Source organism: Pelobates fuscus, chromosome 4 (assembly GCF_036172605.1).
Source record: "Pelobates fuscus isolate aPelFus1 chromosome 4, aPelFus1.pri, whole genome shotgun sequence".
In the NCBI taxonomy this organism is placed as follows: Eukaryota; Metazoa; Chordata; class Amphibia; order Anura; family Pelobatidae; genus Pelobates; species Pelobates fuscus.
Genome location: NC_086320.1, coordinates 24,450,618 through 24,464,519, shown reverse-complemented (window position 1 = coordinate 24,464,519; position 13,902 = coordinate 24,450,618). Strand labels below are relative to the sequence as shown.

Below are 13,902 nucleotides of genomic sequence, written 5' to 3'. Positions count from 1 at the left end.
TGCGGTATCCCAATAGCTACAAATTTTTTGAACGCCTCAGACTCCACCAGCTTGTATGGTAAAAGCTGGTGGGCTAAGATTTCAGTCAAGCCAGCTGTCAGACGCCGGGCAAGGGGGTGACTTTGTGACATTGGCTTCTTACGCACAAACATGTCCTTGACAGACACCTAACTGTGGGAAGATGAGCAGGAACTGCTCAAGGCGAGAGACGGAGTGGCGGATGGTTGAGAGGGGGCAAGGAGGACAGAAGTGGTTAACGTGGCTGAAGATGCTGGACCAGGAGGAGGATGGCGGCTTTGAGTTTGTGTGCTGCTTGTACTCATGTGTTGATCCCATTGGTGTTTGTGATTTGCGATCATGTGCCTTCGCAAAGCAGTTGTACCTAGGTGGGTGTTGGACTTCCCACGACTCAGTTTCTTTTGGCACAGGTTGCAAATGGCATCGCTGTTGTCAGAGGCAGACACACCAAAAAAATGCCACACTGCTGAGCTCTGCAATGACGGCATTCTGGTGGTGGCAACAGCATGCGTTGATTGGCTTGCTGTCTGGCTGACCCCGGGTGCCGATGCATGCTGTCTGACTGTGCCACTAGCTCCTTGCGATGACCTCCCCCTGCTTCCAACTCGTCTTCTCCTCCTTCTCTCTGTCTCTCCATCTGAACTTTCCCCCTGTTCTTCTTCTCTTCTAGCGGGCACCCACGTGACATCCACGGACGCATCGTCATCATCAACCACTTCACTTGTATCTGACAACTAAGCAAAGGAAGCAACAGCGGGTACAACATCATCATCATTATCACACCGTACGTCCATGTGTGTAATGCTACCTGACTGAGACATATCCCTGTTATCTACATCCTCTGGCAATAATGGTTGCGCATCACTCATTTCTTCCAACTGATGTGTAAATAACTCCTCTGACAGATCAAGTGAAGCGGCTGTGGTGCTAGTGTTGGTGGTGGCGGCAGGCGGGCGAGTGGTAACTTGAGAGGTGCCCGAAGCTAAGCTGGAGGAGGATGGTGCGTCAGGGTTCCGAGCGGAAGCTGTAGAAGATTGTTTGTCCTGTGCTAGCCAATCAACTATGTCCTCAGAACTTTTCAAGTTCAGGGTAGGTGGCCTCTGAACACTGGGCATTATTCTAGGGCCAAAGGGAATCACAGCACCACGACCACGACGGCCCCTGCGGGGTGGCCTGCCTCTGCCTGTCATTTTTTTTCGATTAGTGGTACTATGCGTGCAAGCTACTGTGACAACAGATATGAGTGGCACTGTGCAGTGGCAGAAGTTGGCAGAGTAGACGCTGTAGGCCTGACACACACGCTTGCAGACAACTAACTGCTATTCAATCTATTACAGTCAAAATTGTATTTAAAAAAAAAAAAAAAATGTACACTACTGTTACACCAGATATGAGTTGCACTGGTGTGACACTGTGCCCTGGCAGGCCCTGAAACGCACACGCGTGAAGGAAACTGACTGCTATTATATTACAGTCAACAAAGTTTAATTTTTTTTAAATGCAAGCTATTGGGACACCAGTGAGTGAGTGGTGGCACTGGGCAGGCCCTGAAACGCACACTCGTGAAGGAAACTGACTGCTATTATATTACAGTCAAAAAAGTTTTTTTTTTTTTTAAATGCAAGCTTGTGACACCAGATATGAGTGAGTGGTGGCACTGGGCAAGTGGGCACAGTATACGCTGTGAGCCTGACACACACGCTGGCAGACAACTAACTGCTATTCAATCTATTACAGTCAAAATTGTATTTTTTTTTAAATGTACACTACTGTTACACCAGATATGAGTTGCACTGGTGTGACACTGTGCCCTGGCAGGCCGTGAAACGCACACTCGTGAAGGAAACTGACTGCTATTATATTACAGTCCAAAAAGTTTAGTTTTTTTTAAATGCAAGCTATTGGGACAACAGTGAGTGAGTGGTGGCACTGGGCAGGCCCTGAAACGCACACTCGTGAAGGAAACTGACTGCTATTATATTACAGTCCAAAAAGTTGGGTTTTTTTTAAATGCAAGCTATTGTGACACCAGATATGAGTGGTGGCACTGGGCAAGTGGGCACAGTATACGCTGTGAGCCTGACACACACACTGGCAGACAACTAATTGCTATTCAATCTATTACAGTCAAAACATTTTTAATTTTTTTTAAATGTACACAACTGTTACACGAGATATGAGTTGCACTGGTGTGACACTGTGCCCTGGCAGGCCCTGAAACGCACACTAGTGAAGGAAACTGACTGCTATTATATTACAGTCCAAAAAGTTTTTTTTTGTTAAATGCAAGCTATTGTGACACCAGATATGAGTGGTGGCACTGGGCGAGTGGGCACAGTATACGCTGTGAGCCTGACACACACGCTGGCAGACAACTAACTGCTATTCAATCTATTACAGTCAAAATTGTATTTAAAAAAAAAAAAAAAAATTTACACTACTGTTACACCAGATATGAGTTGCACTGGTGTGACACTGTGCCCTGGCAGGCCCTGAAACGCACACTAGTGAAGGAAACTGACTGCTATTATATTACAGACAAAAAAGGTTTTTTTTTGTTAAATGCAAGCTATTGTGACACCAGATATGAATGGTGGCACTGGGCAAGTGGGCACAGTATACTCTGTGAGCCTGACACACGCTGGCAGACAACTAACTGCTATTCAATCTATTACAGTCAAAATTGTATTTTCTTTTAAAAATGTACACTATTGTTACACCACATATGAGTTGCACTGGTGGGACACTGTGCCCTGGCAGGCCCTGAAACGCACACTCGTGAAGGAAACTGACTGCTATTATATTACAGTCCAAAAAGTGTTTTTTTTTTGTTAAATGCAAGCTATTGTGATACCAGTGAGTGAGTGGTGGCACTGGGCAGGCCCTGAAACGCACACTAGTGAAGGAAACTGACTGCTATTATATCACAGTCAAAAAAGTTTTTTTTTTGTTTTTTTTAAATGCAAGCTATTGTGACACCAGTGAGTGAGTGGTGGCACTGGGCAAGTGGGCACAGTATATGCTGTGAGCCTGACACACAGGCTGGCAGGCAGGCAACTGCAATTATATTACACAGAAAAAAAAAGCAGACTGATGTTCTAGCCCTAAAAAGGGCTTTTTGGGGTGCTGTCCTTGCAGCAGAGATCAGATGAGTCCTTCAGGACTGTAGTGGACACTGAATACACTGGCCTAGCTATCAATTTCCCTATCAAATCAGCTGCAGCTACACTGTCCCTACTCTCACTAAGAATGCAGCTTCACAATGAATGTAAAATGGATGCTGTCCAGGAGGTGGGAGGGTCTGGGAGGTAGGGTCTGCTGCTGATTGGCTGGAATGTGTCTGCTGACTGTGAGGTACAGGGTCAAAGTTTACTCAATGATGACGAATAGGGTGCGGACCGAACAGCGCATGTGTTTGCCGTCCGTGGCGAACGCGAACAAGCGATGTTCGTCAGGAACTATTCGCCAGCAAACAGTTCGGGACATCACTATTTACCATTAATATATCGTTATCTTTAATCTACCTGCAGGAATGGAATTTTTATAACCATATATTCCTTAGCTAATTATGATTTCTAATAATTGAAATCTGACCAACATTTATCCAGATATATATTCCTGCTATTAGTAAAAATTAATTAATGTAATCTAATTAAATAAAACCAGCATAATTACCAGTTAGGTTGTAGATGTTATATTAGATGTGTAGATATGTCCCAGGAATTTTGAATGCAAGTATGATGAGAGAATTGTATGCAAATAGAAACATTTTCAGATTTTGGAAGTTGTGTTAGTTGGAAAAGAAAATACTAAGAATTAGGTGTGTCCAGCTTTAGCTCCAGATGTCAGATCTTAGATGTTAAGTGTGAGTATTGAGTTTATGTCGAAGAGTCAGAGTTCAATAGTGATTTTAAGTGTAAGAGTCCCCTCTCTCTCCTTTGTCCTTAATTTTTAAAGGAAAAATTCCAATACGTCACTAGTTAATAGTGACCAATATCGAACTGTGGGCGTGTCTTCCCTACAGACTATCAACTAGATTTTGGTCAGTAGACGGTGCAATTACATCACCGGGGTCATCAGGGGGTCCATTTACCTTTTTGTATAATGGATTAATAGATTCGTAATGCGTTTGACATCATCTTGGTTATCTTTTATGGCTACTATACATAATAATAACAAAGTATTTAACCAGGAAAGGTACATTCAGATTACTCTGGTTTCCAAGTACGTCCTGGGGATGTTACCTTAGCCCAACATCAAGGGGTTGTTACTATCACCCAATTTATCACAGAAGTTGTGATCTTCACACATCACAGAAGCTGTCATCTTCAAAGGCTTTGGTTGTTTTTTACCCAGACGAAGCGTCTGTAATTTGGCTTTACGTTAGATTCCTGACACGTCCTAACCTTAATTTCTACAAAAACGCAAATTGTGCTGGCACTCAATCTCGTGCTAGGTGCAGGTATTCGAGGTTAACCCCAATTGGACCTCATAATCTGTACAACAATTTAAACATGAATACCGCACTCAATGTATTTATGATGTCTATAAAAAGCCACATTTCAAAAATTATTTGCAAAGAAAATGCATTTATTGTTCCCTAACACAGTATAATTCATTGGAGAAACAGAATAATCAAGTCAAATGATTGATCCTATCTAAATTCAAATATTCTACACATGGAAACATTTCATAATATGTACAGATACTATTTACAGACACTGGCAATCCCTCCATAAATCCATTTGTCATACACAAGGTACAAATTAATCTTATATACTAATACTATGTACAACTGGAAACAGACCTAGTTCCCTGTAAATGCAGAGATGACATTTCCATGATGGATCTAGCACCTAATGTGGTTATGGTAAGCCTCAAAAAATAATAACAAAAATCCAAACTCAACACAAGGTACTATAGACCAATGATAAAAATCAGAAAAAAGGACAAAAAAAGTATAAAAAAGGGAAAACGGCAAAAAAAAAAAAAAAAAGGACAAAAGAAAAAACTGTATATGAGGCAGTCTGCATGCTGGAAGCCGTACGCTACCAGCATGCAAACCTTTCGTTTGACGAAACATGGCTATCCTGGCCATTCGCCAAACGAATGCGGGCTCCCCAGGTAGACCACACACTCACAGTCGTGTGGCACTAATTAACCGATTGCAACAATGTTGCAATCGGTAATTGAAGGCTCTCCTAGGTGGCCGTCGTTCGGCTACCGACCATGCGGCGGTCGGCCATCTTGGATCCTTTGTCTCTGCAGCGGTGTTCGGTCGTCGAGAGCCTGGAACTGAAAACGGCTACTCAATGATCCGAACACCGCTGGACTTCCAGAGCGTTCAGGAGTTCCGCGTTCGCCACATTCTGTTCCCCATCGATGTTCAGTAGTTTCAAACCGAACTCGATGGTTAAGTGTATTTCATGCGGCGTTCGGTCAATTCAGCTGGGAGCTGAGCGGTATTCTCCCAGAAGATGCGCTCAGACTCCAGCTATCTACCGAAAGTTCGGTCACCTTAATCTACCGACTGAAACTCAAAAAACGTATTTTAATGTAGATTGTCAGTTCTGCTGCACGAGGGGATAATCCACTTAATCGTCCATTTTAGTGGGAGTATCCCTCTCGTGCAGCAAAGCCTGTTGGGATAATTATACTGCATGATGGGAGAAATCCCCTGAAACTACTGTATGGAAACCCCTTGCATGGGGAACTGCATAAATATGGAAGTCTGTGAATAAAGCGAGTTAGTTGACTCCCAAACTGTGTTTCGTCCGGTTATTGGGAGGATTTGGGGAACTTGCCTTACTTTCAGCGCTGACTGTGGATTTACCTGTGGAACCAGCGGAGATCGGGGATTTTAACATTGTGCTCCGCTACACAGTCCAATAGTGAAAACTAGTCCACTAGAAAAATCTCGATATATGGCTGGATCTCACCAGCATTAGTATTGTCTTCGCAGGGTGGACTGTAATAGATAGAGGGTATACCCTGGTTGTGATGAGGGTGAATCTGCGGAAGAGTGGAAAGGCAAATCCTCCTCTATTAGACGACCATGTTGCAGGCAAATCTTGCTGATAGGCAAATCAGTTACTCAGCGGCAAACAAACGTGTGCTCGGTCAGCAATATCGGCAGTCCATGGACCGCGCGCTCGGGACATCCGTGTCCCTTTGAAGGCCCCTGCCTTACAAATACACACACATATATATATATATATATATATATATATATATATATATATATATATAAAGAGACAACAATATCCCCCGCACTTACGCTTAGAAGGTTCAAAATTGCCTGGACTCCAAAGATACAATGTGCCAAAAGATAGCTGCTCACCGGACTTTTAAAATTTAAATTCTTTGTTTAATTCAAGTTAAAATCAAAAGTCTCTGATTTTAACTTGAATTAAACAAATAATTGGAATTTTAAAAGTCCGGTGAGCGGCTATCTTTTGGCACGTTATATATATATTTGTCTCTGGATTGTAGCATTCAACCCCCTTTTGCTGTAGACATTATGCCTTATCTCAGGTTTTATCTCTAATGTTTACGTAAATCACATTCACTTCAGGCTTGAATGAATAGGGTTACAGAGTGTCTGGCTTTGTATTCTGTTACAAAATGGAGTCACCTCTGTTCTGATGGTTACTTACAGTATACACTTTTATTTTCTGTCTTAACATAAAATGTCTGCCAGTATAAACTTACTTACAGATATGATGCTATCCATCACATACAGGGCCACCCCTCCACATTTCTTGCTTTCACATACAGGGCCACCCCTCCACATTTCATGCTTTCTTTGTCTTTTCTATATAAGAGTACTCCGGTATTTGCTATATCCCAGTCATTTGTCATAAAATATATCAGAAAGGGAGATAACAATATATGACATTAAAAAGCAGATAAGGTATTACAAAAAGTTAAAAAGGACAAAATCCGCATTTAGCCCGTCTGTGATGAGGGTCTTTAAATAAAAAACACACTCCATCTAATTTCTTCCTAAGATATTCTTAAAAGCTGGCAAAGCATCAGGGGAGATGTAGTTCACAACATCTGGAGTGCTTAAGGTTGCCTACACATTTATTACCAGATGGCTTGCTTATTACTAGATTATACGAGTTTTATGAGACATTTACCCCTTAAGAACGGAGGCAATTGTTCATGTTCAGACCAAAACAAAACCTAGAATTTGTTTCATTTGTTCATGATATTAAGGGCACCCACACTAATGATATTTTACTTTGTTCAGGAGAAATACAGATTTTGTTTCATATCAAATATTTATATATGAAAACCTATTTAATATAAATGAAATGTGGAAATGTGTGAGAAATAATGAAATGTTCTTATTTTTCAAATAATGCATGGCATTTTAACTGTGAATGTCATAATAGGGTTAGCTTTTACTGCAGCAAAACGCATATTTTTGTATGCTGTGATGTCCCTTGAGTACAAAGATGCCACTCATGTATAGGTTTCATGGTGTTTTGTAAAGTTACAGGGTCACAAAAAGAGCTTGCCCATTTTAGTTTTTACACATTAACGTTTGCCAGATTTGTTTGCTTTGCCTATGTTGTCTTTGAGACCATATGACCGAAAATTATCCCAATATGGCACGCCATTTGCAAACGTAGAGGGTATTCAAAAAGTTATATGTCCAGTGATTTCTGGTAGCCACCTAGTCACAAACATTGGCCAAGATTAAAGTTCATACTTGTTTTATTTAAATTTTTCACACAAAAACTGTATTGTTACTGATGTTATCATTGTCATTATATGTTTTACTGTTATAAAGAGACTACTATTTGTGTTCAGTGAAGTCTCACACATACACCAATACTCCCCCCCCCCACCCCCATGTACTGGTGTTATAAGGTTTTAAAAATTATAGGGTCAAATATAGGGATTTTCCCTTTTCAGTTTTTCAGATTGGTTTGCTTCGCCTATGTTGCTTTTGAGACCATATGGCCTGTGGCAGAACTACCACATACATTGGCGGCCCTTTGGGTGGCCCATGCACAATGGGTATTGCTAAACTGTATTTAGTGACTATAGTGTCCCTTTAAATACTGTATTTGTATTACCATTTGGCTACAATTTAGTAAGCCATTAAATTCAGCCACATTTCTGTATACCATTCCTATTTTCACTATTCACAGCTGAACTGTAACCAAATTCTCTCTAATTTGTTTAATCAAATTCCCTTTATAAAGACTAGAGTAATTGTACCCATGACTTCAAGTCCCCAAGGTCATCCTAACATTACTTACAGCCCCCACAGGACTCTAACAGTACCCCAAACCTAAATCCCTCAATAATCTATTCCTACCTTAGCACTGTTTTTTATTTCTTATAAAATAACATTTGGTTATCATTTGCCTGATATTTGACTGGAGACATTTTTACACAAATCTCATCGCAGTTATAGCATATAACTGAAAATATCAAAAAGATTAAGTCATTGTGTTAAAATGTGGTGTCAGAAACCAGTAATGGTGGAGAATAACCAAACAGGCTACTTTGGACCCTCACTAACTGCGGCTGCAAGACAAGGTTATTCATAAGCTATAACAAACCAGGGAGGCTCAATAATCAAGCAATATGAGGACCAGACAATCGTGATTTAAAAAAACAAACTGAGACAATTAAGGGTTAGACTATTACATCACCGAGCAGCAACTATGAGGCATCCTTACTTAGGAGACATTCAGACATCAGATGACACAGAGAAATACATTTGATAGAGAGCTTGAAAAAGGGAAACACAAACCTGTAGAGAATCAGTTCACTGGAGAGATTTATCTCAGTTACGTATTAGTGTTATATTTACAAACTGTCAACACATTCAGTAGTTTTGTAGGTGATATTAATAGGTATAGCTGGTGGCAAGCTTCCTTCAGCCTGATGTTGGCTAGAATCAGAAGAAAAGATTGAACAGGGGTAAATGAAAATGCTAACACCAGTTCTATATGATACCAAAAAGAATTCAAGGTAATATTTCCAAAAGTAAAGACAAGCGTGTTTACATAAAACATCAAATAAAATACTAGAAATCTTATCATTGTATTTGCAGCAGTTTGATGAGATTCCTGGTTGGTGTTGCCAAACTTCCCATCAGTCTTCTTCATAGTACGAACATGCAGCCTGAGGAACCCAATGGTACAGAATGTAGTGATAATCATGATGAGGAATGGTGGACAGGTATTAAACAATACAATGTAAAAGTACATTGAAATGTCCATATTTCTTCCAGATGTTGGGTTGGCTGAAAGGATATTCGATGTGTTTTTGGACACTCCTTGATCTTCACCATCAGGAAAGGCTAATAGGAAAAGGAAACTGGTACAAAAAGACACCACTTCTACCACCACGATCAGCCAGGGCACCTTAACATCTATCTGCAATTTAATCCGAGCCATAAAACCCACTCTGAAGTTTATTATTTTAATAAAATAGAGGAAACACAGACAGGCAGTCAGCCAATAAGTAGATGTATAAGTGAACATTAACATATAACTAAGAATAAAGTCATTGCTAACTAATTTTACACCTTGTACAATTATACTGATAAGAAAGCAGATAGCATTGGCCATGCTGACAATACCCAGGGCAAAGAGTATCTTACTGTTGCTGTTTATATGTTTTTTTTTCATAAAATCCAGGAAATTTACAAACCATATAAAACAATTTAGAAAAATCCCAAGACTTCCCTCAAGCACCAAGACACAGATTGTTATTTTGTAATTTATATCCATAATTAGATCTCTCCCAGGTAATGTTGCTTTTAAGGTCCAACCTTGTCCCAAGTAAATATCGTTTGCTTATGGTCGAGAACCTTATTAATAAAACATTTATATCCTTTCCACAGATCTCAGCAACAGGTGAAATTCCCCTTCATTGTCTCTGTCTCATTTATTGAAATTGGTGGAATCTGAACATAGCAATGAAGAGATTGGAGTTATTCTGTGTCTCCTCTACATAAACAATACAAGTCCCTTAGCCTGGCCGGCTTGTTTTGGATAAATGCAAATCTGAAAGATCTAGATATACAACTGGTAGACTTCCTAGACTTTCTACATTTGTATTCAAATCTTGTAACTAGAGTATCTCTCTACAAGCCATCAATCTAAACATTCATAGATTCTAACAAAACACAGTTCCTGGAGGTTTTGAACTTGATGGATCTAGGTAGATTTTGTCTTACATAAAAATAAAAAGGGTGAGCGTTGTATTCTCCAGAATGGTCTATAATGTGTAGTTATCTACTATAGTAGGTTTAATTGTAATATTCATGAAATATGGAAAAATACCACTGATAGTGTAACAAATGCAAAAATATGGCTGGGAAAGTATGTAACAATAACAAAACTCACATATTTTAGGGTGTAGTGCAGCTGGACTAATAAAAAACAATGGAGTATAAATTATTTATAATAATATATAATCTCTTTAATCAATGTCAAAAAACCTGTCTTACAATGTAACATATTATACATACAATTATATATATATACATATATATATATATATATATATATATACACACATACACACATACATACATACATATATATATATATAGATATATATATATATATATGTATATATATATATATATATATATATATACATATACACAAAATATCTGAGATTTGTTTAGTGAACAGAAAACATTTAACATAGACAACACAAATTGCCATGACTTGTCCAGTAAGAGGCATAGAGGGTAAGTAGAGTGAAAGAAGGATCTGGCATACCAACTGTCTCGGTACAAATCCAACTTTTTCTAAATATAAAATAGACCGAGCGGTGAGCGGCAAAAACGCTCACAGCAGAATGCATGGACAATAAGGCTTCTCTTAGCTCCAAACACTCAACACATACATCTTACACCATATAATAGAGACATATGCAAAACACACCAGACACTTTATATACATATAAAAGGCTGCACATTTTATTTAATGGGGTTAAGACGCATCGTACATAAACATTCATAAATAAAACAGAAAACCAGAAAATAAATAAATAAATGTTTCCTTTATAATATTATGATATCTGACAGTCAGTTTGTTATCATAGCTTATCCATTAAATAATGTGCTTTCTTTGCATAGTGAAATGAAAAGCAAATGTAAACATTAACAGGACACCCAAAATATACAGACTCTGGAGGTGATTTTTATGCAAACCACTTGGTAGTGAAAGGGGTTAAACACCAACATAAATTAGCACCTCTGCTGCTCGCCTCAGGACCATAAAAAGTAGTTATTAGGAAGCACTATCTGAAACTTTAAGAAAATCACCTCAGTATATACAAAATACACAACCAGTACAAGCATGCAGAAAAATGGTGTCTGCAGATTTTCCGAAGATGTATGAAATTCTCACAAGTATAAAAAAATATGGGACCTTAGTCGCACTTTCAGCTCCAGGACAAGACAGACACAAGGAGTCAATTTATTAAAGGGACACTATAGTCACCAAATCTACTTTAGCTTAACCCCTTAAGGACCGTGGATGTACCTGATCGCCGCCGTTCCTCCGCCGGTGATCAATGTTGCTCCTGGTCTGGGGTGACTGCTTGACAGCCCAGAGAGCCCCCCCTCGGCAAATTAAGCCCCCACGGACCATGTGATTGCTCTTAAAGAGCAATAGGCGTCTATAGTTCTGCCTAAACTGATAGACAGTCTCCCTGCATCTGTAAAATAAAAAATGTTATTAAATAAAATAATAATAATATACGTATATATATATATATATATATATATATATAACGTCATACTAAGTGTAAAATACACTTAGAGTAAAATTACACATATATATATATATTATATATATAATAACTATATATATTGTATATATATATATATATATATATTATAAAAATAAATAATCAATTTAAAAAAAAATTAAAATAATAAAAATAATAAAATATATATATATTATATATTTAATTTTATTCTAACTGTATTTTGATATTAATATATAATATATATTTATTTTTTACTTATATGTGCATATTTAAGTAATTTTATTTATTGCAATTTGAGGGACCTGCCTGACAACCCAGGCCGAAAGTCCAGATAATTTAATTTGCTAGTACTGTATTTAACCATGTAACACCCTAAAACCTGTACATGGGGGGGTACTGTTTTACTCAGGACACTTCGCTAAACACAAATATTAGTGTTTCAAAACAGTAAAATATATCACAGTGATGATATTGTCAGTAAAAGTTACGGTTTTTGCATTTTTCACACGCAAACGACACCTTCACTTATGATATTGTTGTGATACGTTTTACTGTTTTGAAACACTAATATGTGTGATCAGCGAAGTCTCCTGAGTATAACAGTACCCCCAATGTACAGGTTTTAGGGTGTTATGGAAAGTTACATGGTTAAATACAGTACTAGCAAATTAAATTATCTGGACTTTCGGCCTGGGTTGATGAACCAGTTTGGGCGTGTAGATGAAGAAAATTGAGACTACAGAGGCATGATCTATACACAAAAAATTATTAATTACGTTCAAGTTGTTTTTGAAACTATAGCATAAATTTAAGTGCTCTGTTTGTTATAAACGTTTAACTCACAAGTTGGAATAAACTTGGAATTAATAATAACATTAATAACTAAAAATAATAACTTAAAAACCAAGTGTAAAGTCAGAGTCCAGACTCCTTGCTTTCGGCAATTCAATAATATTTATTAAGAGAGGCTAATTAAACATATAAACAATACATATACATTTGAAATAGGCTAGTATATGTTGCTACTAAAACCAGTCATTGGCTGAATGGAAAGTAGGCTAAACCAACATAGTATAACAGGCATAGACACATGATACAGTTACAGTGTGTATAGTGGGGAGAGGGGAGAGAGAGAGGTAATTCAAAGAGAGGTAATTAAAAGAGAGGTAATTAAAAAAAAGAGAAAATGTGCTATTCACAAAGCTTTAAATAGGTTAGTCCCTCCTTCTGCTGGACACCTCCCTTACTCAATCCCAGAGTGCCTCCTGGGGAAAGGGGGATTGAATTGGAAGGGAATGGAGGAGGAGTTTATAAACATCCCAACTGATTTTGCCTGGTGAAAGGCCATGGGCTTCACAGAGGACTCCATTATTGCCTAAGGGTAGAATGGGGGCTTGAATCCCTGTATTAGAACACAATAACACTTAATTGGCATACAGTTTGGCTGTTAATCACATCCCCCCACTTATTACACTGTTTATATCACAATTTGGCTATAATTTAGTACGCCTTTAAATTCAGACAATTTTTTATATACAGTGCCTATTTTGACTATTCACCAACAGCTGAACTGCAACCAAAATCTTTTTAATTTGGTAAATCCAATACCCTTTATAAAGACCAGGGTAATTGTACCCATGACTCCAATTCCTCAAAGTCACCCTAACACTTCTTACAGGCCCCCATTGCTCTATAATTTTATCCCAACCTTAAATCTAGCCACAACCTATTCTTACCATAGAAGTGTTTTTTATTTGTTATAAAATGGACAGTTGGTTACTATTTGCCTAAAGTTTGACTGGAGCATTTTTTACAGAACTACCACTATAGTTATAAGATACAATTGTAAATATCATAAAGCCATTGTGTTTAAAAAGTGGTATCAGAAGCCAGTATATGAAAGAGAATAGCCGGACAGGTTACTTTGGACCCTCACGAACTGCGGCTGCAAGACATGGTATACATGTGCTATAACAAACCAGGGAGACTCAATAATAGAGCAATGTGAGGACCAGGCAATCATGATTCAAATAACCCAAGACAATTAAGGGTTATACTATGACATCACTGGGCAAGGAACATGAGGCAATGCTAATCCTTACTTAGAAGACATTGTGATACTAG

At 38.4% G+C, this 13,902-nt stretch overlaps 1 protein-coding gene across 1 annotated transcript; it reads right to left on the bottom strand.

Moving 5' to 3' along the window:
• Positions 1–8,831: 8,831 nt before the first annotated feature.
• Positions 8,832–9,617, bottom strand: LOC134609304 (taste receptor type 2 member 41-like). The gene has a single exon (XM_063452983.1). It carries the CDS (start codon positions 9,615–9,617, stop codon positions 8,832–8,834), a length of 786 nt encoding a protein of 261 aa, XP_063309053.1.
• Between the last annotated feature and the right edge of the window lie 4,285 nt (positions 9,618–13,902).